General features: G+C 40.0%; 1 protein-coding gene across 10 annotated transcripts in view; it reads left to right on the top strand.

Moving 5' to 3' along the window:
- auts2a (activator of transcription and developmental regulator AUTS2 a) overlaps window positions 1–25,732 on the top strand; it is a 418,508-nt gene that overhangs the window by 91,220 nt on the left and 301,556 nt on the right. For 8 of the 10 annotated variants that reach the window (XM_085173988.1, XM_085173992.1, XM_085173990.1 and 5 more), the window contains one exon: window positions 23,669–23,875. In XM_085173988.1, coding sequence (XP_085030114.1) covers window positions 23,669–23,875 — 207 coding nt within the window. The remainder of the gene's footprint in view (window positions 1–23,668; window positions 23,876–25,732) is intronic. The other 2 variants (XM_085173993.1, XM_085173985.1) reach the window with 1 other exon arrangement.

Raw genomic sequence — 25,732 nt, 5'->3', positions numbered from 1 at the left:
TTTATTCAGCTGTGTAAAAACTATAACTTTAATCTCAGCCAAACCGATTTACTCAGGAACAAATAAAATACTAAAAAAAGCCAAACAATAACATTTTTAAGTTATCTAAGTGACTTATATATCATGTTTAACCTGAGTAGCGAAAGACGGTGGTGGGTTTGAAAACGATTAGCCGGGAGTCTGGTGTTCTCACGGCTCTAGTTAGCCTAGCCCCCGGCTAGCTATCGAGCTAGTGGCTAACAGACGTCTCCGAAAACGTCGGAGCGCTTTTGAAAATATGTGGTGTCTTGATAAACTGAGCAGATATTTGAAGTTTACACAGCTACATTCTCGCCTGAAAATATGTTAAACGTTTATTTTGTGACCCAGAAAGAATAATAAGAGTAATATTAAAACTAACTAGCTGCCGCTGGAAAACTGAGCTGGGCTGCGCTATGAATTCTGGGACAGAGCTTCTTCTTCTTCGGGGTTTAACGGCAGCTGGCATCCTTGTACATGCAGTGCTGCCATCTTCTGTTTCAGTCCGTTATTACACTCTTAAATCCTACTACTTATTCCTGCGTCTTTTGTGATCTTACAAAGCTTCAAACGACGCGTCGACTATTAAATCAGTCGTCGACGCTTTTGATAGTCGACTAATCGTGGCAGCCCTAGTTCACACGCTCATGCAATATTTGGGAAGTCATATCTGCTTGGTGAATTATTTAGATTTAATTATTTTAGCTTTCTTGTTATGAATCTTACGCCACCATCATTGAAGCTGCACATCCATCAGAGTTCATGTGAGGACAGATTCCTGTTCACTGTGGGTCGGGGCAACAGGTTTTCATGACACAAAAACGGAGTGAGCATCAGTGCAATTTAATGATCTTCTTTCTGTACCCAGTTGCTAAGCAACCTGCACTATTCTGCCTGAAGCCGCGGCGTCCCAAAAGAAACATCACATCATTGGTCTGGAGAGCTGAGGAATGAGACGGGGAACGCAGAGAGGTTAACCCGAAGAGTCTGGCCGTTAACCCGCTTCCTGAGGATTTTCTCCTCTGAATGGTCCCGCATGTTTTTAACACTTGGTAGAACCTGGGACCATTTCGTGGCCTTTGCGTTTTTTAATTCCACGCCATTTCCACTGTGTTTAATGGAATATAGCCAAATTTTCAAACAGGTTTCTTTTTTTCATTTTATTTTAAAATTTCAGTCTGAGTTTCTTAAATGAGCTTAAATGGCTGAGCTAAAGGCATACATCCACTATCGAACCTCGTGGCCGATTTCTGTCCCTTTGAAACCCATTATAAACGCTATTTTTCATACCACCATTATTTTTACAACGGTTAATGTAATTGTCTCAGTTATGGTGCCATTTTGGAGTCCGGACCTTAAACTTGTAATTTTTTCATTTGTCCATCAGATGGCGCCCTTTTCTCATATTTCAAGCAATGAACGCACTTCAGCCAAAATTAAAGATTTTGAGCGTGTCGTTCTGCAACAAAAAGTGAAAGAATTGGTGTTGTGTGTCACTATCAGTGTTGAATAATGATGTTAGATAATAGTAACTGTGCTTTTTTAAAAATATAAAGGCCTTTATGTCTAAAAAAAGAAAAAAAGACACACAAACACACTTTTTCTTTCAAAAGTATTTTCTCTCAGACGGCCACACAGCAATGTAAACAAATTAAATAAAAGCAAGGACCAAAACCAAATTACTTAAATAAAATTAATTATTTTTTACCTTGAAATACAATTTTTTAAAACTGCTGCGGTTAAATCACCTATGACCCGGAAGTAGTTACTGACGGGAAGCCATTTGGTGCGTTTGTAAACAAACAAACATGTGTCCAGAGAGAGACACATGTGGGAGAGACGCGGTTTTTTTCCTCTTTTTATTTATTCAACGGTCACAAATCGGTTAGCGACACAACCACCTGCAAATTGTGAGCGAAGCGGAGATCCGAGGGAACCGTCACGGTGGAATTTCGAAAAACTTACGGACAATGGCGAGGCTGGCCGCCGTTATCGGCGCGCACAGGTAGCCATTTGGTGGCTACCTGTGCGCTACCAAATCTTTGGGATAAACACCCTGATCGCAGTCGGGACTACGAAAAATGCTGATCTTTTCGTGAGAAGTTAAACGTAAGTATTGTTACATTATTATTACGGAAAATTATTAATTTTTAAATGTTACGATGGCCGTGAAGTCCTTCCGATGGGATTTCTTTGTTTACTATGGATGTAAACAAATAAAAATCCTCTAGTTTTATTGTGGATCCTCTTGTTTTATTGTCTACGCAGCAAATTACTTCTAAACGTTGGTGATAAGGCTGCGCTTGTGATCTTGGGCACACGACCCAGACCCCGGCCGTCCGGCTGCCCGTATCCCGTGTAGTCTCCACGGTGGCGGGCGCGCAGCGCGGGTCTGGCCGCTACTCAACGTGGCCGCATAACAGAGAAGCGCCATTCGTGGGTGAAGCATAAGGAACTTTTTAACACATTAAATTGCGTGTTGTACACTACGTGTTGAACTGTGCATGTGACAAAAAATAATCTTGAATCTTACTATTCACATGTGCTATGTCGTGCCAAATTAGACAGCGCAGGTTTAGGCTGCGCGAAGAAGTGTCTTTGTTTCGCGAGAAGCAAAAAGAGTGAAAAATTAGTATCGTTACATTCAGTTTGGGGCTACGACAAAAAAAAAAAATGTTTTCACGTGGTGTCGGACGTGTTGTGCTGGGGACACTGACACCAAGACCCAGACCCCATCTCCTGGCAGCGGGCAATGGTGCTGCTCGTGACGCGCAAAGGTGCACCTAGTGGACCGCTGGAGGTGTTGCAACGTCCCGCGGACACACAACTTTCTCTGATTCCCAGTAACATAAATGTTCATGTTCATCCTTCTAAAATAAATGTTTTTCTGATTCAAAGTGATCTTGTATTGTTATTTAGACAATTTCTATTTTATTTTAGAACAAAACAAGGTAATAAGCTTTTGGTGTATGCAAAAAATGATAAACCTGATATGGCACTATATGACATTTAGTGTGCTCCTGCACAAAAAATAATAATGGATCAAAATGAATGTTGGTGCCAATGTTTGGACCATCCAAAGGCCTAATTATAATAACAATCAAATATTACTTCAAATGTATTTTATGAAAAATATTTAAGTTTTTGGTTTTATTCTGTTAAAAAAAAAAACCAGGGCGCTCATGTACCCAAACTGGTATTTAAAGGGTTAAAACAATGAAAATATAATTAAAACTTGATATGGATATTTTAAGCAGAAGTAGTTTTAAAAGACTGACTCATTTAAAGTGGAAAAAAATATTGATATAAAACCTTTTAGAGCACTTTTTGGGGCTGGACCATTTTTGGTCCCTAGGACCACGAAAGGATGGATTTTTTTAAAATGTGCTCCTGCACAAAAAATAATAATGGATCAAAATGAATGTTGGTGCCAATCTTTGGACCATCTAAAGGCCTAATTATAATAACAATCAAATATTACTTCAAATGCATTTTATGAAAAATATTTAAGTTTTTATTTTTTTTCTGTTAAAAAACAGGGCGCTCATGTACCCAAACTGGTATTTAAAGGGTTAAAACAATGAAAATATAATTAAAACTTGATATGGATATTTTAAGCAGAAGTAGTTTTAAAAAGACTGACTCATTTAAAGTGGAAAAAAATATTGATATATAACCTTTTAGAGCACTTTTTGGGGCGGGACCATTTTGGTCCCGAGGACCACGAAAGGATGGATTTTTTTTAAAATGTGCTCCTGCACAAAAAATAATAATTGATCAAAATGAATGTTGGTGCTAATGTTTGGACCATCTAAAGGCCTAATTATAATAACAATCAAATATTACTTCAAATGCATTTTATGAAAAATATTTAAGTTTTTATTTTTTTCTGTTAAAAAACAGGGCGCTCATGTACCCAAACTGGGATTTAAAGGGTTAAAACAATGAAAATATAATTAAAACTTGATATGGATATTTTAAGTAGAAGTAGTTTTAAAAGACTGACTCATTTAAAGTGGAAAAAAATATTGATATATAACCTTTTAGAGCACTTTTTGGGGCGGGACCATTTTTGGTCCCGAGGACCACGAAAGGATGGATTTTTTTTAAAATGTGCTCCTGCACAAAAAATAATAATTGATCAAAATGAATGTTGGTGCTAATGTTTGGACCATCTAAAGGCCTAATTATAATAACAATCAAATATTACTTCAAATGCATTTTATGAAAAATATTTAAGTTTTTATTTTTTTTCTGTTAAAAAACAGGGCGCTCATGTACCCAAACTGGGATTTAAAGGGTTAAAACAATGAAAATATAATTAAAACTTGATATGGATATTTTAAGTAGAAGTAGTTTTAAAAGACTGACTCATTTAAAGTTGAAAAAAATATTGATATATAACCTTTTAGAGCACTTTTTGGGGCGGGACCATTTTTGGTCCCGAGGACCACTAAAGGATGGATTCTTTAAAATGTGCTCCTGCACAAAAAATAATAATGGATCAAAATGAATGTTGGTGCTAATGTTTGGACCATCTAAAGGCCTAATTATAATAACAATCAAATATTACTTTAAATGTATTTTATGGAAAATATAAATTTTTTTATTTTTTTCCCTGTTAAAAAACAGGGCGCTCATGTACCCAAACTGGTATTTAAAGGGTTAAAACAATGAAAATATAATTAAAACTTAATGTGGATATTTTAAGCAGAAGTAGTTTTAAAAGACTGACTAATTTAAAGTGGAAAAAAATATTGATATATAACATTTTTAAAGCACTTTTTGGGGCGGGACAATTTTTGGTCCCGAGGACAAACGAAAGGGTAGGACTTTGAAGTTCTACAGAGTGTTAATATTACCTCCAACGCTTCACTGTAACCAAAGGTGTGATAACATTAACAGAATTAATCACGTCTGTTACAGCAGACAAGCGTGAAGCTCATGTTGGAGTAGTGTTTCCCCTCTGGGGCTCCCCGGCCTCTTTACAAAGAGATCCCAATTAAGCTGATTGCTTTAAGTTTGCTAAAACTCGATCTTCAGTCTGTTGTTGGCTGTGGGCGGAGGAGAAGGACAGGAAGGCTTCAGCGTCACCGGCTCTACGCTCCCAGCCTGAGACAATTTTCTGCTGTGAATCAGAGCTGGAGGAGAAAAGAAATAAGAGAGAAATGCTGCAAAGACGCAGCTTGAGTGAAATCAAGCGTTTCGGTTTCCCGTCTCTCCAAATCCCAGGAGAGGTTGTTTTTCCTTCAGTGGTGCTTGCTCTGACAGAAAACTTTCTTTTTAAAACAACAGACAACAAATGGGCTGAAAAGGTCTGAGAGGACAGAAGCACTGCAAGAACTTTGTCGCTCAGTCCGAGTAAAGATCTGAGACGTCTGTCTTAATTCGTTGTGTGTTTCTCAGTCCTTCACCTTCACAGTAAACGTTCACCGTAGTTAAGCTGTGGGAATGTGAGTGTTACTCTGGCAGCTCTGCAGCATTGATGGAGACGCTTCGTCTTGGCCCTGAGTGGAGTTTCTCTCAGGGAAGATCCAGGAGGAGAACGTGCAGTCTGTCTGTAGGCGAGAACAAAGCCAAGAAGGTTTTTCCTTTGAATGCTGCAAACATGGACTCATATTTATTTTAAAAAGGGAGGTAACACTTGCCCCTTTTAGCCCCACTGGAAAGTCCGTCCTTGCCTTCTATTAAATATTCATGCGAGCGATGGATGCGCTTATTTATTGCCAATATTTGCCTTGTTTGCTGCCAGTGACGCAAATGAGACCAAATTTGTTACGCTCCGTCATTTTGTGACACTGCATCCAGGAATATAATGCATGGCTGAAAGGCTAAACATCTTAATGAATATTTCTGTGTTTCATCAGCATAAAGGAGGGCGACAAATTACAGCAAAACAAAGCATGAGTAGCAGATGTAGGCCTACTTGTTATTTTAAACCTTAGTATTAGCTAAAAATGTCACATTTTGCATGTTTCAAATGTGATTATTTGGGTTAGTTTTTGAAACATTTGATTCAACGGCAGCTCCGGCTTCCTCCCACAGTCCAAAGACATGCAGTTAGTGGGGTTAGGTGTGGGTGTGGGTGTGGGTGTACCCTGCCTCTTGCCCTATGGTAGCAGTGATGTCTTGGTGCAAGAAGGTCCTGGGTTGTTTTCGTGTGATTTCCTTCCACAGATAAGTTAGTTGTGTTAACTGGTGTTTCTAAACTGGTCATGTGTATGAACGTGACAGTAAAAACATTCACTTTGGGCTCTCTGGGTCAAGAAATTAGATTTTGTAGGTTGTCTGAGGACTTCTAGGTACCAGCTGAAAATAACAAACTGATCAGCTTTTAGATTTTAATTTGAAGCCGACTCAGTCTGAGCCTACTGAGATAGTGTTTATTAAACAGGCACAACATGATAATAATGCTGAAAATCAAGCTGCTCGGGAGCAAATATAAGGTCACTAACATTTGCCATACCGCTGCAAAATGTACACATAATAACTCTAAAACAATAAAACAATAACAACCATAATGACAGTAAAAAGCCTCTTCACCTGGTTTTGCTATCCGTCCCTGGGTAATAATAACTAATTACAGTAGAGTTAATCATCCACATCCAGGTGAGCACACCCAGCTGTGACTCATCCTGCTGCATCATAACGAGTGGTGCTGTGTGATTGTAGTGTAACACTGACCCCGGCCTCTTTGCCACAGCGACGAGTTTAATGATGTATCTGGGAGAAAACGTTGGACTCGCAGTAACGTTAGACACTTTCAGGTAACACACGGCAAACGTTGGCGTGACCATCTGGTAGGGCTGCTCGATTATGGCAAAAATGATGATCATGATTATTTTCACTGAGATCTCGATTATTTGATGATATTTATTTAACAATAACAATGTGTTGAATAATGACTTTAAAGATTGTCAAAAAATAATATAAAATAGTGCAAATACTGATAACAGTGCAAATGTTTGCAATATAAGAAAGAAATGAAAAATGTAAACATGTTTAGTGAACTTTGCAGTGTTGCTCTGTGGTGCAGCTACGACACTGTAGCAAAGTTTACACACTGTGTCTACTTGATCCACGTCTGACTCCACGAACCCATAATGTTTCCACACCACTGAAGTTTTTTTTACCTCTTTTCAACCAACAGCAGTCACTCTCCTCTCCAAATAACTTCTGCTGAGCTTCCCGAGCTTCCCTCGGGTCCTCTTAATCAGCGGTCCCCAACCCCCGGGCCTCAGACCGGTACCGGTCCGTGAGTCGTTTGGTACCGGGCCGCGAGAGTTGAGGCTCAGGTGTGAAATGTATAGTTTTCAGGGTTTTTATCGGTTTTCAGCGTTATTTTGTTATCGTTTTTATCGTTTACTCGGTTTTCCTGGGTCTTTTCACGTGTGTTATGAATAAATCTTCTTTTTTTCGGTACCGGTACTAGTTTTATTTTGTTGTATTTATCCGCGACACCTTAAAGGCCGGTCCATGAAAATATTGTCGGGCATAAACCGGTCCGTGGCGCAAAAAAGGTTGGAGACCGCTGCTCTTAATTGTTGTGACACGTGTTCGAAATGCAGAGAGGTGCGCTCGATTTGTCACACGGAGCAGCGCGAGAGTAAAGCACGAGGGAGGGGCTAATAACCGGCTCAGTCATTTTTAATGATCGTTGAAAGCCCAGATCGTAATCGAGATTAAAATTCGATTAATTGAGCAGCCCTACCATCTGGGTCTGAAGAGATGCTAGTTCATGTATTCCTTTGCTTTTAGAGCCGTGTCCATGAACAAGAGCGAGTTTGCTGTTGTCCTGTTTTCATCCTGAGTTCAGGAGGTGGTACTGGTGGGGATCCGTCTTTTTCCACTGATTCATCAAAATATCTGTCATTCCACATTTACTTGTAACTTACTGGCAGGAACCTGAATGCAGTTTGACTCTTTGGATCTTTATTCAGTCCTGGCAATGATAAAGTCTTAGTCCTACCACAGACTGCACCACAACAGGTGTTCTGATACTGCATGATGCCCTCTCTTGGTCGTGAATGTCACTTCTGTGCTTCTAGTACCTCTTCATCATCATCATCTTCTCCTGAAACCTTGGTTTGTCTTTTAAAAGCTTGAAAATGATTCCACGGCTTCACTTTTCCCGGGTTCAACCTGATTTTCAGAGTTGTGTTTTATTGTCGGCTGTGTCTGGTTGCACACTTGGCACCATATGTTTGTGTTTGCCTTCTAGCTCTGATTTGCCATGTGGGGATTTCTTTAATGCGCTTACATATGTTTGTGTTACGCGTCAGACGTGGTGCTCTGCTGCCCACAGACATGCTTTTGTAATGTTGCCAGCTGATCTGTGCGTTAGCGGTTAAAAAATGCACAAAAAAAGAGGAATCACTGTAGATGTTTGGTGGTGCCCACCCCCGACCCCCCAGCTCTTTCCCTCCGTTAAATGTATTGTTTGAACATAAAAACTCATTAGTAGAGCTCAGAATTAGAGTTTGATCAACTCAGACGATGTCTCGTGTTTGTGTGAGAAGAGGATCCAGAATTTTCACATTTCTTGTGTTTTCTCACAGGTTCATTTGCACATCAAGGAGAATGAAACTATGCTTGTTAGCAAAATGCTGCTTGTTTCTTTTGTTCGTGGTCATTGTTTACACGACCGCATGAATTCTCAGCCGAGGCTTAGAGGAGATCTGAGCAAAAAGTGAATTATTACATCCATCCATCCGCTTCTCCTTTTCAGGGTCGCGGTGCTGGAGCCTATCCCAGCTGTCATAGGGCGAGAGGCGGGGTACACCCTGGACAGGTCGCCAGTCTGTTACAGGGCCAACACACAGGGACAGACAACCATTCACACTCACATTCACTCTCACATTCACACCTAGTGGTAATTTGGATTATCAATTAACCTATCCCCACAAGCTGCATGTCTTTGGACGGTGGGAGGAAGCCGGAGTACCCGGAGAGAACCCACGCAAACACGGGGAGAACATGCAAACTCCACACAGAAAGACCTGATGGTGGAATTGAACTCAGGACCTTCTTGCTGTGCAGCAGCAGTGCTAACCACCGTGCAGTTAAAGGAAAACGGTACTTGTTCATTTGTTAATGCCTTTCATTAATTGCTTTGACAGTGGAACGACAGTAAATGTGACGTGCTTGTATTTTATGTTTTCATTCATTTATAATTAGTCACTCTGGACTTTTATGCAGGGTTATATAACCAAACATCATTCGCTCAGCTACACTGCTGCTGCTGCTGTTACTGTTGGTAAGGGTTTGTGATCATTGACTTCTCGAGCTATTAGTTAGTTAGTTAGTTGGTTAGTTTGTAGAGGTGGGAATCACCATACATCCCACGATACGATATTATTGCAATTTTTAAAATATTTTGCGATATTCAGATTCTGTACATAAAGGTAAACTTTATCAATATTCATTTTCTCTAATATCAAAGTCTCACACTCAGTCTTTCTCTCATTTCAGTTTGATTGTTGACAAACTGAACGGTTTGTATTACAGTCTAGTCCAACTTAACTGAATCAACCATCTGGTACAATTATAGCTATTCTGAACTATGCAGTTTATGAAAACTATGCAGCCCCTTCAGCAACTGAAGAATTTGAAAGTAAATTAAAACAAAATATAATTTTACATGAAATAAAAAAGTTTTAAACTTAATTAAAATAAAACATGTCTTAAATTAAAATAAGTAAACTGTCATGTTTATTGCTGCCAAAAACAAGTTAAACACATTTGGACAGTGAAGGAATGTCAGGATTCTTGCTCAGAAAAAGGATCAACATGCTCTGAAGTCAGAGCACAAAAACCTTTTTGTAACAAAGTATCCATTTCTGCTGTCCCTGTATCCATACATTATTAGAAACAAAATATCACCATGCTACACAGTATCCATTTTTTTCCCCACCTCTATTAGTTAGTTATATTTTGAGTGCATATTGTCATCGTGCCATCAGGTCACACAAAGACACTTCTGTACCAACACAGCTTACTTTAGCTAAACGTACCACCATGAAGTAAAAGTTGATACTGTTACTGAACAAACATGTGGAGCGTAACACTGAGCAGTTAAAACACCTTCAGTGGTCACATGATTACCATTATATTTGCTACATTTCATGTTTTCTTGCCTGTTTGTGTTTTTCCTACGTGTACGTGGCCGACAGCTTAACAACAGCCTGATTTGCCGAGAGGGAATCCTCTTTAGCAACATCAAATGGGAGAATCGGATTGAAGCTTTGACCACATGCGGTCATCGTCAGCACTCCCTCTCCCGTGTAAGGAAACGCTTCATTTGCTTTTACATCTGTCAGCAATTAGCTGTAATTATTTAAGCCAACAAGAGCAGCTTCAAAGGCTGAGATCATCCTGCCGCGCCGATCAGCCTGCGATTGTTGCAGCACATTGTTTTCTACCTTGCTGTTTGTTCTCGTTTGATCTGTGCAGCCTGCACTTAGTCTTGTTTTCGCAACATGCTTTGCTTATTCAGGTCGTCGCCGCGTGTCATGCGCATTCGTGTAAACAGAATCGATGTCCTGCTACTTTTAGTAAATGTTCCTCTCTAGGATATCACAGAAAAGGTGTGTGTGTGTGTGTTATTACATGTACGTATGAATAAAAGGCCTGCTGCATTCCTTACATATGAAAAGGGCAACACTGCCCACTTTGTTTATTTAGTGATTACCATAGAAGAAGCTGTCTGACAGGCTCCATCTCCTCCTCATGTTTATTAATGAGGGTAAATGTTGTGGGCTCTTATGGCTCAAGCTCAATATGTTTATATCAGTTATATAAGAGCTGTACTGGCACTGTTAGAGTGGAATCACTGGGGACTGGGAACGCGTGCACTCTGACATGTGCTGCGTCATAAATACAAACAGATCTGCCGACTTTGGCTCGAGTACAAATCTCCTTTTGCTGATATTCGTGTTATACCAAACTTTGTAATTAAAACCTGACAGAACAGGTTTTTAAGGATTTATATGCTGCTTTCTTTCTGTTTGGGAATCAGTTGTTCTTCTGATTCCCAAACAGATGAGATGAAATGATGATGATGGAAACTGGTTTCCCGTAACTCCAGTTCTTCTTGGTGCTCTCTGCAACACGTTCTCACTCCCAAAGCGTAACATTTTACGCTAGGTGACAAATCGTCAACATATTACGTTTTCGGCTACCCACCACGTTCCTAAATGACGACCTCGGAAAAATGAAGAAATATGAGAACCGTATGGACTCAATCTACACATGTTCGCTCTTTTTCTTCAAATCGCTTAGAAACACGCTATTTAACATCATTAAAGTCTTGGTTAAGATCAGGAAAAAGGTTATGGTTAGGGCTAGGGATAAGGTTAGGTTTAGGGCTGAAATACAGGGCTGGAACGTCTATTACCGCGGGAGCGTCATTGCACTGGATTTCAGCCATAACCCGCCGCGTACCATAAGAACGCCGAAGGTCTCCTTTCGCGTTCCTCAGGAACGCCGCAGGACGTGACAAAACGTCGGCATGTTACGCCTCGGGAGTGAGAACGGGCTCCTCTCTGAGCTTTGAGAGCAAAAGAATCAGTTTTTGTTTAACGACAGGAGCTCAGACCTGGTTTTGGCTCATCATACAATCACCCACAGGATATCCCCACACACCCATCTCTCTGATTGGGGGAAAGTGTCTGTGATTAGACGAGTGCCAGTCGAGGTGTATTTGTAAATGTGAGCTGTGTGCATTTTTAAAGTGAACGCTGTTGTGTCAGGTCTCGCTGTTGTGGCATTATGAGAAACGAGGCGACGACACAAGCAGGAGCAAACATCCTGCAGATGCTCCGGTCTTTCAGGGAAATCGTTTACTGAAAGCAGTCTGGCTTAGACGAGCTCATCCCCTCCACCTCTGGAAACACTCGGGTTGTTAGCAGCTGGATCTACTCTGAGACACCAAAGATAAAACCATCTTTGGCGTCTCAGAGTGTTTCCAGAAGGGAAAAATGATATTTGTACATCAAAATATATATTTTTTGCTTATAAAATACAAATTATAACGGGTGAAACGAGCCACTGTGTTGAGATAATTGTTTGAGCATGCTCAGACAGCAGCAGCTGCTCTCATGCGTTCTGCAATATAACTGTGTTTATTTAAGCTACTTCACAGTCGGCACTTAAGGGCTTAATTTAGTGAGTTTACACTTTTCTTCATAAAGTGTATGGTTGTCATTCAATACCACATGAATCAGCCCGACCGAAAGTCAACACTGATTCATGATTTTTAAAAAAATATTACTTCTTTGGATCAAATGTATTTTTCTTCATTTGCACTTGTATCCAGTAGTTTTGCTCCTCTTGTACTCGAGCTCTTCTCTTCCACGTTTCCTGTCTTGTTCTTCTATTAAAATTGTGCCTCTCGAGCTGCGCGGTGTTTCTTTGCTTTCAGAACAAACTGTCATCCACGGTGCACGAACTGAATGCTCGGTGACAAGATGAGCACTCAGGGATAGTCTGAGAGGTTCCTGTATTTCAAAGATGATCTGCACTTGTTTTTGTCCAGTAGTACTCGGCACCTTGTGGGCAGGTAATGGTTACTGTTGCTGTAGAATACAGCAAAAATGTTTCTTCTTCATATTCTAAAGCTTATAAAGGCCCATAAACAGAACTGTAGCACAGCAGTTTGTAAGGGCATGTAGCAGAACACCATGTGAAATATTTCTGTATCGGCTGCTACAGGAACATCTGGAGATTAAATTTGGGATTTAGCAAACTGAAAATGTCAGAGGGATCCGCCTTCAAACGAATCATTTCACAAAACGTTTTGACTTAAAACCTCTTCAAAGACCTCAGCTCTCTGTTTTTCTAACTGATGTTACTTCTAAAAGTAAAAATGTTTAATTCATCGCATTCAGCAGTAACGTGAAGTGATCCAAATATCTGACGGAGTGAGTTGATTTTGCGACACTGGCCGACCTCCAAAGGTTGATTCTGTTCATCTGGATGTTTTCAGGGGGGGAAACGTTTCGTCATCATCCAGGCGACTTCTTCAGTCTCAGTCTTATAAACACTACATTTGCACTGGCCTGCCCAGTTTCTCAGTCAAATAGGAGCTCAAGGTTTCAGCGTCAAGATCAGGAGAAAATCTAGAAGTTGCTTGAAATGATTTTGTATTAACCCTTTAAAGCCGGTCAGAGCAGCACGCTCTGTTTTGCGTAACTATTTTTAAATCCCGGTAGCTCTGCAACCACGTGAGCTAGCGCAATAATTTTTTTTGCATATGAAACCGGAGGAGTTGTACTTACATCTTATACCATCAGCTTGTCCTCGGTCACAGTTTCCTTCCACATATAGTTTTGCAAAAACTGCATAAAAAGCACTTGCAGCAACAAAAACATAATATTCCAGAAACACGCTTTGCCGATCTGATCAGCTGTTCATAACACTTCTTACAGACGTCAGCGCGAACTTTTGCATGTCCGCCATGACCTGCCCGAAACCGGAAGTGACGTCATTTTCGCAGAAATTTAGTTCTTTTACCATCAGGGCCTCATGAGCCTATACTGGTGTTTTTAAAAGTTATCTTTGACTTTATGACTATTTATTTTAATTTTTCCTGCAGTGTATAAAAATTGGTGTATTTCAAAAATAAAACTATGAAGACACTCAAAATAAATTTCCTGTGGTGGGAAACTATTTTGTGCAACTTTTTTGTATTTACAGTTTTGAGGGATAAGCCTCTTAAATTTCTCTAACTAGAAATATATGTTAAAAAACAAAACGATTTTTAATTTCTTTGTAGTTTATTGCACTGTTTTGCAATTTATGTAATTACTATGCACTTAATGCAGACATATTATTAAAATCTGGGCTATAATGGTTGTATTGATGTATAGCAACTTGAAATGCTCCCAAAAATGGCTCCACAGCATGTAAACATATAATATAAGCTCTGGCAGACTTGGTTCTATTGTAGGTCTTAAAGGGTTAAACAGTAACATTTTGACTCCTCAACCAAAGTTGTTCTACACAACTATGCTGTAGCTGATATATCTTATTTAACCTCCTATCAGCTGTCTCAGTGAGTATCCATCCATCCAGTTGTGCTTTAAAGATTAATGTAGACCAATCGTTCTGTGTGTGTGAACTACATAAACCATGAATCACTGTTTCCTTGGTGTATGGGCTGTTAAGTGGGAAATAAACTCCCTGGTGTCTCACTCTCGTCACCTACTGTGTGCACAGAGATGTACTTGGCAAACTCGTCTCTGCTGTTCCATCTTCACATAAAGCAAACTGACAACTGTGCATTAATTGTTTTGTGCAACAGTAAGTCTGCCTGTGCCAGTTTAAGCTGCGAGGCTTAACAACGTTTGTGGTGGAAACATTTTGCTTCTCATTGTTTCTGTTTTCCAAATTCTGAGAGATTTCTGTGAAACGTTCATTCTTGGTGATTAGAAGTAGCTAAAGATTCCTTTTGATCTCCGTGAGGCATGAAAGACATTTTTACACCAACTTGAGTAGCTGATGTTTAGCTCACCAAGGTTTCCAGTGTCAACCAGTGACTACTTCATGCACCTGTGCCGGAGTTTGAACATTTTCAGTAGAGGATCAAAGAGTCTATTCACACTTATAATTGGTTACATGACTGCAAACAGCAGCAATGAATTATGCAGCAATTAGTTCCGGCCAACACTTCTCAGCTCGTCTTAACGCTGAACGTGTGATAATCAGGTCAAGGACAGACGTCTCAGTCTAACCAGCTGCCTGAAGTTAATCTGCACTTCAGTCCTAGAGTACAGCAAGGAGTGATTGTGCTGATCAGGCTTTATTAGCATTCATTAGATCTCCAATTATTCTTTACTCTGTTGTCGTATAGAGGCCAAAGCTATGTGTTTGTGTTTGCAGAGCTTGGTGTTGAATGCAGCGGTGTCATCAGTCAGGAAGTCGGTCTATTTATACTTCTGTGTGTGATGTTATTTCCTGACGTCTTTCTTGTCTTTTATAGTTTCTTGAATCTGTTTTTTCTAAACTAACTTTATAAGACAAATATGGACGGGTTGATTTTGTTGGGTTCACTTCATTGAACCATGAACCAGCCTGTTAATTTATGTCCTCTGTAGTGGTCGTTTGTTTTGGGTCTGCATCTTTTGACTTATTCAAGCTACCCTACTAAGTCCCAATGGACATCCTGGGCTTTCCATTGGTTCCTCGTGTGTTTAGGCTTTTAGCTCCAAAGAGGAAGGAAATCACAAGTTAAATGGGAAGGTTCATTTCTCCTTGGTTCTCAGGAGGTTAATTCAATTCAATTCAATTCAATTCAATTTTATTTATATAGCGCCAAATCACAACAAATGTCGCCTCAAGGCGCTTCATAGATACAGAGAAAAGCCCAACAATCATATGACCCCCTATGAGCAGCACTTTGGCGACAGTGGGAAGGAAAAACTCCCTTTTAACAGGAAGAAACCTCCAGCAGAACCAGGCTCAGGGAGGGGCGGCCATCTGCTGTGATTGGTTGGGGTGAGAGAAGGAAGACAGGATAAAGACATGCTGTGGAAGAGAGACAGAGATTAATAACAGATACGATTCAATACAGAGAGGTCTGTTAATACATAGTGAGTGAGAAAGGTGACTGGAAAGGAAAAACTCAATGCATCATGGGAATCCCCCGGCAGCCTACATCTATTGCAGCATAACTAAGGGAGGATTCAGGGTCACCTGGTCCAGCCCTAACTATATGCTTTAGCAAAAAGGAAGGTTTTAAGCCTAATCTTAAAAGTAGAGATAGTGTCTGTCTCCTGAATCCAAACTGGAAGCTGGTTCCACAGAAGAGGGGCCTGAAAACTGAAGGCTCTGCCTCCCATTCTACTTTTAAATACTCTAGGAACAACAAGTAGGCCTGCAGAGCGAGAGCGAAGTGCTCTAATAGGGTGATATGGTACTACAAGGTCATTAAGATAAGATGGGGCCTGATTATTTAAGACCTTGTATGTGAGGAGCAGGATTTTGAATTCAATTCTGGATTTAACAGGAAGCCAATGAAGGGAAGCCAAAACAGGAGAAATCTGCTCTCTCTTTCTAGTCCCTGTCAGTACTCTTGCTGCAGCATTTTGGATTAGCTGAAGGCTTTTCAGTGAGTTTTTTGGACATCCTGATAATAATGAATTGCAGTAGTCCAGCCTGGAAGTAATAAATGCATGAACTAGTTTTTCAGCGTCACTCTGAGACAGGATATTTCTAATTTTAGAGATGTTGCGCAAATGGAAGAACGCAGTCTTACATATTTGTTTAATATGTTCGTTGAAGGACATATCCTGGTCAAAAATGACTCCAAGGTTCCTCACAGTGTTACTGGAGGCCAAGGTAATGCCATCCAGAGTAAGAATCTGGTTAGATACCATATTTCTAAGCTTTTCAGCGCCGAGTACAATGACCTCAGTTTTATCTGAGTTAAGAAGCAGAAAGTTAGTGGCCATCCAAGTCTTTATGTCTTTAAGACATTCCTGCAGTTTAACTAATTGGTGTGTGTTATCTGGCTTCATGGACAGATAGAGCTGGGTGTCATCTGCATAGCAGTGAAAATGTATGCTATGTCTTCTAATGATGCTGCCTAGGGGAAGCATGTATAATGTAAACAGAATTGGTCCTAGCACCGAACCCTGTGGAACTCCATAATTAACCTCAGTGTGTGAAGAGGACTCTCCATTTACATGCACAAATTGGAGTCTATTAGATAGATATGATACAAACCACTGCAGTGCAATACCTGTAATACCTACAGCATGTTCTAATCGCTCTAATAGGATATTATGGTCAACAGTATCGAATGCTGCACTAAGCTCAAGAAGGACAAGCACAGAGATGAGTCCACTGTCAGAGGCCATAAGAAGATCATTTGTAACCTTCAATAAAGCTGTTTCTGTGCTGTGATGAACTCTGAAACCTGACTGAAACTCTTAATCAAAGGTTGTTGGACATCAGGGTCACTGTAAGCATAAAGGTTTCTCAAAGGTGGCTTTAAAATGCAAGACAAACAAGGATGAAAAGAAAGGAGGAGCTCTGTAATTTCTTTTTTTAAATAAAACCTCGTTTATTCTGTGACACTTCTACTGTGTAAGGCCCAGAGGATGCACTGTATTCAACTACTCACTGGCCACTTTATTATGTACACATTGCTAGCACTGAGGTACTGGACACTTTCTTCTGTCAGAGCTTCGGTCCACACTGATGTGAGAGCATCACAGAGATCTCCACATTCATGATGCAAGGACTGATATCTGAGCCAGTTATCAGTTATGTGGTTTCCCTTAACCCAGCATTTGTAATCAGGCTGAGGTGGTTATTAAAACAAACCTCCAGCTGTTAGAGATGGGCTAAATTTGTGATAATATTTCTGACAGTGTATATATTTTTAAAACTATGATGTATACAGCCTGCGGACAGCTGCAATTCTGAATGTAAGTAAATGAGGCGCCGTCTTTCTTTTCCACTGAGCTACCACCGCTGATGACACACTTCCTCATTTAAAGTGTGAATCTATTGAAACGAGCTGTCAGCAGCAGCGTTGTAGAGCAACAGCAGTGACACATGTCAGAGGTGAGAACAAAGCATGTGTAACGTTTGCCTGGAAATTAATTCCACAATAACTGAAGTAACTGAACCATGAAACTCTGCAGGAGCTGCGCATAATAAAACATAATGTTGTATGTTGGGTCGAGCTTTGTAACCAGTTGCTTCAAGCAGCGGTCCCCAACCTCCGGGCCTCGGACCGGTACCGGTCCGTGAGTCGTTTGGTACCGGGCCGCAAGAGTTGAGGCTCAGGTGTGAAATGTATAGTTTTCAGGGTTTTTATCGGTTTTCAGTGTTATTTTGTTATCGTTTTTATCGTTTACTCGGTTTTCCTGGGTGTTTTCACGTGTGTTATGAATAAATCTTTTTTTTGGTACCGGTACTAGTTTTATTTTGTTGTATTTATCCGCGACACCTTAAAGGCCTAGCTTAAAGCACTGCTTTTCCACCAGTGATCTCTCCACCGTTTATATTAAGCATAAAATCTTTGATACCAGGAAGCAGAAGGAAATGTTGATCGTGTACGTCGATCAATGCTCGATCATTAAGACGCAGAGCAACAGAATATGAATGAATTAGATTTTTATTCTTTCTGTTGCAGCCTGCGTGATGTTTAATGAGAGAGGTGCCCAGTTTAGCATCGCATATTTAGGCACATATAACAATCAAATTTAAGGCTACGTCCACACGTACCCGGGTATTTTTGAAAACACAGCGTTTGCACCTTTTGTCCACACGTAAACGGCGTTTTTGGTCACTGAAAACAGAGATTTTCAAAAACTCAGTTTTTGCGTTTACGTGTGGACGAGGTAAACGGAGAAAACGCAGCGTCAAAGGTGTGCGCCTTTTTTGACGTCACACTGTGCGCCACGTTATTGTTTCGGTGAAATGAATTTCTACAATACTGTTAATTGTTCTCTCTGCAGTGTTTAAATGCTTACATATACACACACAGTTACTGTCCCTCCACACATACGACTCGGTTCCTGTTTTATGCCCCAGCTTTGTTTACTCTTTCCCACCGAGGCTTCTAGACTTCTGATTGGCCAACATTTCTACACGGATAGGACTATAGCGCCACCTGCTGCTTTGGCATGTTCCTAGCAGCGTTTTCCTTCATTTCTGCCTTTACGTGTGGATTATTTTTTAAAACGAAAACAGAAAATCTCCGTTTTCAAAAATACCCGTGTACGTGTGGACGTAGCCTAAATTGTGGATAAAATTGTCTGTGAATCTATATTTTTAACTCTAATCTATATACATCTATAATTTTTAATATAGATTTGTAGGATTCGTATGGAAAGACAAAGACTTGATCCAAATGTCAAAAACAAAACCCCCTAACATCAGCGCACAGAGGTTTGAGAGTTTGATGGTTTTACACCTGTTGATTTCTTAATCATTGCTTTCTTGTTAATACTGAGTTCTGAACCAACCGCTGTCTTTTGTGTTGTGGTGTCGCAAAATGAACTCTTTACAGGAATATTTTATATCGTTTTGATGGTCACTGTAGCGGCTATGACCACACTACGGACGGACAAGTGACTGTTTTTACACGTTGTCATTAGCAACAACGACGGTAAAGCCAGCGTGTTCGTCCGCTTGGTTATTTTCCAAATAAACCTTTCACAATAAAGCTGAAGATCCTGTTGAGACTTTTTGAAATAAACTGAAATGACGAATAAATACATGATTCTCAAACATCACATTTCAGAATATGCATCAAACAAATGACCTCAAATAAAAACACAAGGTAACTATAAATGGTGCCAGTGAGGATGAGGCAGAACCAGGTAAACCGGTGTTTGACTGAGTGCTCGTATTTAAACTGCTATAGTAGTTGAAACGTGTCAGATGTATCCCTCTTGAGCCCTGCACCACTTTTCTTTTCTACCTTTGGGTTTTGGGTTGTAGATGCAAACAAATACTTTGCCTTGAATGTTATTCACGCAGAAATATGTGGCTTAAAAGTGAATTAACGTGTGGCAAACCCTCACGTGGATACCTGCAGATATGCATTGTGACTAAATGCCACATTGTAATTAGTTTGTACATCGACAGACAATCGTAGTAATGAAAGCTAGTGCAGACTGAGCCATGCTGAGCAATTACTTTGCTTTCAGTCTCATCGTAAGGCAGTGAAATAAGGAATTTGTCTTGCTATTGTTCAGTGAGCAGGCAAGACATATTGTACATAATTTATTCCAAGCAATCAGTTGGTTTAAATGCTCAGAAGCACGCAGAAGACGGGCACAATGGAAGGTCTCTCAGCCTCATCATAACTTTGTCACTTATTCTGCGCGCTGACAATACATGTCATGTTACATTATTTGCCTTGGATGAGTGTGGGCGGGAAAGGCAAACAAGATTAGTTGATGCATGCACTTGTTTTTCTGTGAGGCCTTTAGAAATGGTTTAGTGAGTCAGTGCCAGTAGCACACCCATCAAGCTCATTTCTGACAGCAGCGGATATCTGTGAAACTGCTCGAGTAATTCTCTGCCGGCACGCTAAGGTTGCTTCGAGGTGGTCCATCTGAGGAGCTGCTGCTTGAGACGGGCTGGATTTTCCCCCCTAACCAGTGTGTGCTGGAAAATCTGCCTCCATTTGATTATATGCACTGTACGCCAGCTGTGAAGCTCACTTTGGTTTCTGTGGGCTGTGGGTTAAATCCTAGACCGAGTTGGGGTTTGTTGGACTCGTTCAGAGTCTACACTGAACAAATACAACTCATCCTAAAAGATGTTGATGGATTAAGAGGTTTTATTCTAACTAGAAAGACAGAGGGCAGCAGTAATAACTACGACCCACACAGGTTCGAATCAGCTGCAGAAGGAAAAACAACTACTTGTATAGTTACTCTTTTATAAAATCTAAATGCTTACATGTCACAGAATGATTAAAATTGTTAGGTTAAGACAGAATTTGCAACAATTATATTTATTTTCTTTTTTCCATTTTCCAGATTCGACCAATCAGAGCACGCTCAGTGTGCAAAGGCCTTTACAATACTCGACAGCCCTGCTGAACATCATAGTTATGTGCAACGCGGCTCACCGACTCAGACATTTAAGAACTTTTAATTCAGGCTGTTTATCCAGCTGAAAAACAAAATTCCCGTCCCCGTCTGTGTCCCAGTATTGGGCTGACGTGGAGCAGACAGTAGCGCCATCAGCTTCAGAAATTTCCCTAAACCCTAAACTCAGGGCATTATCAATAAAAACAGTAGCAGTGCTGTAACACTGTGAGTGTGTTACTTCTGCACGCACAAAATCATTCTGATTTAATCTCAGCTGTCTTTTTTCTCTCAGATGTTTTCTTATCTTCTCCTTCGGTGGTGAAGTGATGTGCGTCTTCATGTAAACCCTCAGTTGTAACGTTTGTGAAACAGCTCTTGACTGTAGACTTTGCCAGTAATGTCTTCACCTCCTGACTTGGTTAGTGTGGTTTTTTTTCTTTCTTCTTGATTAATCAGCAGTCGTCCACTTCAGCCGTCTGCCTCCTTCACTTTCATCAAGGCGTCTTCATGTTACCAAATACATTTTCACTTAAAGACGGAAAAGTTAATTCCATCTCTCAATAAATGATGAAAAAACAAGACACGCCTGTAATATTGATGCATTTGATCAGTCCAGTAGTTTCAAGCCCGTAAATATAAAATTGCTGTAATTGCATAAAAAACCAAAACATAACGTCTACACTTGCATCATTCTACAAATGCACACTGCATTAGAGCTGCTCTCTCCAGCCTCAGTGTTGTAGACTATCGACATGTTATCAGTGCAGCTGCGGCAGCTTTGCACTTCCATGCTGATAGCCACTTCATCTGCTTAAACGTCTCCCTGGGGCTATTAACAGCAATGGCTCGAACAAAAAGAGTAAAATAGGTCACCACTTCAGATAACAAAGCTGATTTGCTCGATAACTTTTACAGTAGAGGCTGTAACACATTGCACAGCCCCTTCAGCTGCAGTCTATTAGTGTTGATGAGCACTTTCAGACTCTGTAACTCCCATATTGCAGTTCCAAGTTGTGTAACTCGTCTTATTGCTTTATTTTCAGTATCCAGTTTGTCCCTGAAGACAAATGTTCTCCTGTATAGTTTCATGTTGACAGAAGACAAAATGGACTTAAATGTTCAGGGTTTCTGTTGTTAGCGCTGCTGTGTGCCCCTCAGCTACACGCTCCTGTTTTCTGTCCATCAGATTTGATTTAAAATCATTTACTTACTTTACCTCACTGTGACATCAAAGTCCTCCAAACACAACTGATGCATGAGCGAGAGAGAGAGTGAGCAGTGTGTAGGTTCATGCTAATGTCAGCATGCTAACATAGTGAGTAGGGGTGGGGGAAAAAATGGATACTGTGTAGTATAGTGATATTTTGTTTGCTAATAATGTATCGATACAGGGACAGCAGAAATCGATATTTTGTTACAAAAAAGGTTTTTGTGCTCTGACTTCAGAGCATGTTGATCCTTTTTCTGAGCAAGAATCCTGACATTCCTTCACTGTCCAAATGTGTTTAAGTTTTTTATGGCAGCAATAAACATGACAGTTTACTTATTTTAATTTAAGATGTTTTATTTTAATTAAGTTTAAAACTTTTTTATTTAATGTAAAATTATATTTTGTTTTAATTTACTTTCAAATTCTTCAGTTGCTGAAGGGGCTGCATAGTTTTCATAAACTGCATAGTTCAGAATAGCTATAATTGTACCAGATGGTTGATTCAGTTAAGTTGGACTAGACTGTAATACAAACCGTTCAGTTTGTCAACAATAAAACTGAAATGAGAGAAAGACTGAGTGTGAGACTTTGATATTAGAGAAAATGAATATTGATAAAGTTTACCTTTATGTACAGAATCTGAATATCGTAAAATATTTTAAAAAATTGCAATAATATCGTATCGTGCGTTAAGTATTGTGATAATATCGTATCGTGGGATGTATGGTGATTCCCACCTCTAATAGTGAGGTCATGTTTTTACAGTTGCTCTATGAACACGTTAGCTAAATTTGAAGTGGATGATCAGGTTTTCACATGAGAGTTAAGAAGAACGGTAAAGTCATCGCACTTCATCCTTGGACCATGAATATGTGTGTTTCATTTATTTATCAGCCTCACGGAGGAACGAGTCACCTTTCATTAGCAGGTCATTCAGTAGCTATGAATATCTGTTCAAGTCATGTTCCACAGAGAGGGTTCACTCCCGTGACCTTTCACCTTCACGATAAGAAGCCTGTTAATCAAAGCAATTACAGTCTGTCCACCCAGTGACTACACAAGAAGAAACACTTAAAAATCCCTTGAAAAGCTCGTCTTGTCTCCTGTAATCTGTGATCTGAATGCGATGTTGCTCCAGACACCTTTCCTTTCCAACATGAGCTCTATAAATATACTACAGGCTCTTTTCAGTGTATTTATTGGTTTCCATTTGTGTCACTTGTGTTATTACAGTCCATGTGCACATACATGGTAATGTCTGAGCTGACAGGCGGGAGGGAAAAAGGATTGAAGAGAATGAGTTGAAAATATAATAATGTAAAAAAATTTAATCCATTTAAAATATGTCAACATGGACTTTGTGGTTGTGGCTGCTACAGTGACTGAAACAAAAGGTTGTGTAGTGTTGCGTGAGACGTAGCACTAAAGTGTCACATCCATGGTTTAACTCCACCTGGCATTCGCTGGATCCTCCACTGTGTTCTTTAAGAAAAGGAAAAAAACTGTCAGTGACCTTTTTCTTTTATTCTTTGTTGGAGAAAATTTAGTGATGGAACATCGAAGCCTTTCTGCATGATAGCCCTTCAATTTAGAGCAAATCCTCTCTGCTTATTGTAGAGGAGATTTGCTATCTGTCAAAATGGGCTTTTGTGAAAAGGTATTCAGCTGTTTTTGAGATCTGCAGTGTGTAATGAGCAGCTTTTCATAGATATAAAAAAATCAGTCAAACACACATTTAACTGCTGATTGTTGGTGTGACTGCAGGCTTCTTACAGGCCAGTTGTCTGTCTGATACAGTCTGTAGTACATTGCTTGCACGAAGATGAAATACTTGTTTTGACTCTAATAAAAGCTTTGTCTTGTTCTGTTTTCTTCCTAGAAGAACATGACGCTAAAGCCTCAGGAAGGCAGAGACAGCCAGGCAGGATCCCTGCATAAGAAAACCCCTTCTAGGGTTCCCAATGGCCTGAGCCTGGAGCCCTGCAGGAACAATTTCCACCACCAGTCCTCAGACCAGGAGAACAACCCCCGCTTGGCTCACTCGCAAGGGAAAAAGAAGAAGCACCTGAACAAGAAACACACGATGGTGAGTTATGAAAAACCAAAGAAGGAGAAGGACCATCATTAAGAACAGTTTTCTTATAAATGCTTGTTTAGTTTTAGTTTCCTTTAGTTTAAATAAAATGAGTACTTCACTCAACAACTGGTTGTTTACAGGCTCTGGAGATGACTGGTTGTGGGCTTAATGGAGCAGCTGTTGTTACACTGATGCATTTGAACCAAAACCACAGTCTGTTCCTAACACTAACCAAGTTATTCTTATTGCATAAACCTGACCAACGAGTCAATCTGAAAGTAAAAGGCCAAGCACAGTGCCCAAAGGTCTAATGGGAATTCACACGTCTGTAAAAATGACATAGCTGCTGTATTAGAACACTTTGGTGGAAAGCACTTTATAAAGGAAAATATCACATGGCATACATGCAGAGTTGGGATGCAAAAAGCATATCGACATTTTAAGGACTGAGGTTTGTCCTGTGCTTTAAAGTGATGCTTGTTGAGCAGAAAATAGATCCTCTGATGGTGTCGATGTTAATAATTAATGCTAATTCAGCGTCCAGCTGTCAGATGCTCAGAGTTTTACTGGCACGTGTGCATTTTACTGATCTGTGCGGTGGGGAAAAAGCTTTTATATTTTAAAATATTAATACAGTTTAATTGATACAATGTAATTTATTGATCTAAATCTGTAACATAATGTTACTAAAGCCATGAAATAAATATGACTGAGTCTGACCGATGCGCCCCTTTATGGTGAAAAAAGTGGGACGGCCCATTTTTAATTTTCTAACACTTTTTATTCACATGTGTTTTCCTAAATCGATTTCTGTTAAATGACTGAAGTAAATCATTTGTATCGAGGATTTTTGGAAGTTGCTCGATAAAACATTGCACCTCTAATGGTTAAATCAAAGAGTCCAAACACTCTACAAGAGTGAAGTCTAGCTCTTGTGAGGTGTGGGTGTAGTTTAATGTATGACTCACAACATGTTTTTGTGTGTAGCAAGGTGACGAGGTCATCAGTGAATATTTGTGGCACCCTGATGCAGGAGCACAGTTTACAGCACTGTCACACACAGAGCAGCGTCGAGTTGAATATGTAAGAGTGTGTTTCTGAGCTTCACGAGGGAGAACATACACACAGTTTGTTTCATATGCGCAGTTTGTTTCATATGCGCACAGTTTGTTTCATCTGCGCACAGTTTGTTTCATATGCGCACAGTTTGTTTCATATACGCACAGTTTGTTTCATATGCGCACAGTTTGTTTCGTATACGCACAGTTTGTTTCATATGCGCACAGTTTTTTTCATATACGCACAGTTTGTTTCATATGCACACAGTTTGTTTCATATGCACACAGTTTGTTTCATATGCACACAGTTTGTTTCATATGCACACAGTTTGTTTCATATGCACACAGTTTGTTTCATATACACACAGTTTGTTTAAATGTACACTGTGCAGTAACAGTGTTTCAACTTTGACCTGTTGGTCAAAAATCTGTGCATTGCACACGTGAATATCACATAAGCAAACTGCATTACATCACTTACATCACATTGTTTTTCTTCTTATTGCCTCATACCTGCCTAGTTTAAGGGGGATTTGCAGAAGTCTAAATGCTGTAACTTTTTTCTCTGCTAGTGTTTTTTCAAAGTAAAGGAGTCATTTGTCCCTCTTGCATCTTGTAATAAATGGATTACACCTGATGGGAAGCTTTTATTGCACTTAAATGAACATAACGAGTTGCCTTCCATTTGAGTAATGTCATTTCACGGTTTTCTCCTTCGCTGCTGTTTGGAGAAGAGCGATCGCGCGCGCGCACACACACACACACACACACACACACACACACACACACTCTTGAGCAGAGCTGGTGC

The sequence above is a fragment of the Neolamprologus multifasciatus genome, chromosome 10 (assembly GCF_963576455.1).
Source record: "Neolamprologus multifasciatus chromosome 10, fNeoMul1.2, whole genome shotgun sequence".
NCBI lineage: Eukaryota > Metazoa > Chordata > Actinopteri > Cichliformes > Cichlidae > Neolamprologus > Neolamprologus multifasciatus.
Note: the sequence above shows the minus strand (reverse complement) of the source record. Positions and strands in the feature narration are given on the sequence as shown.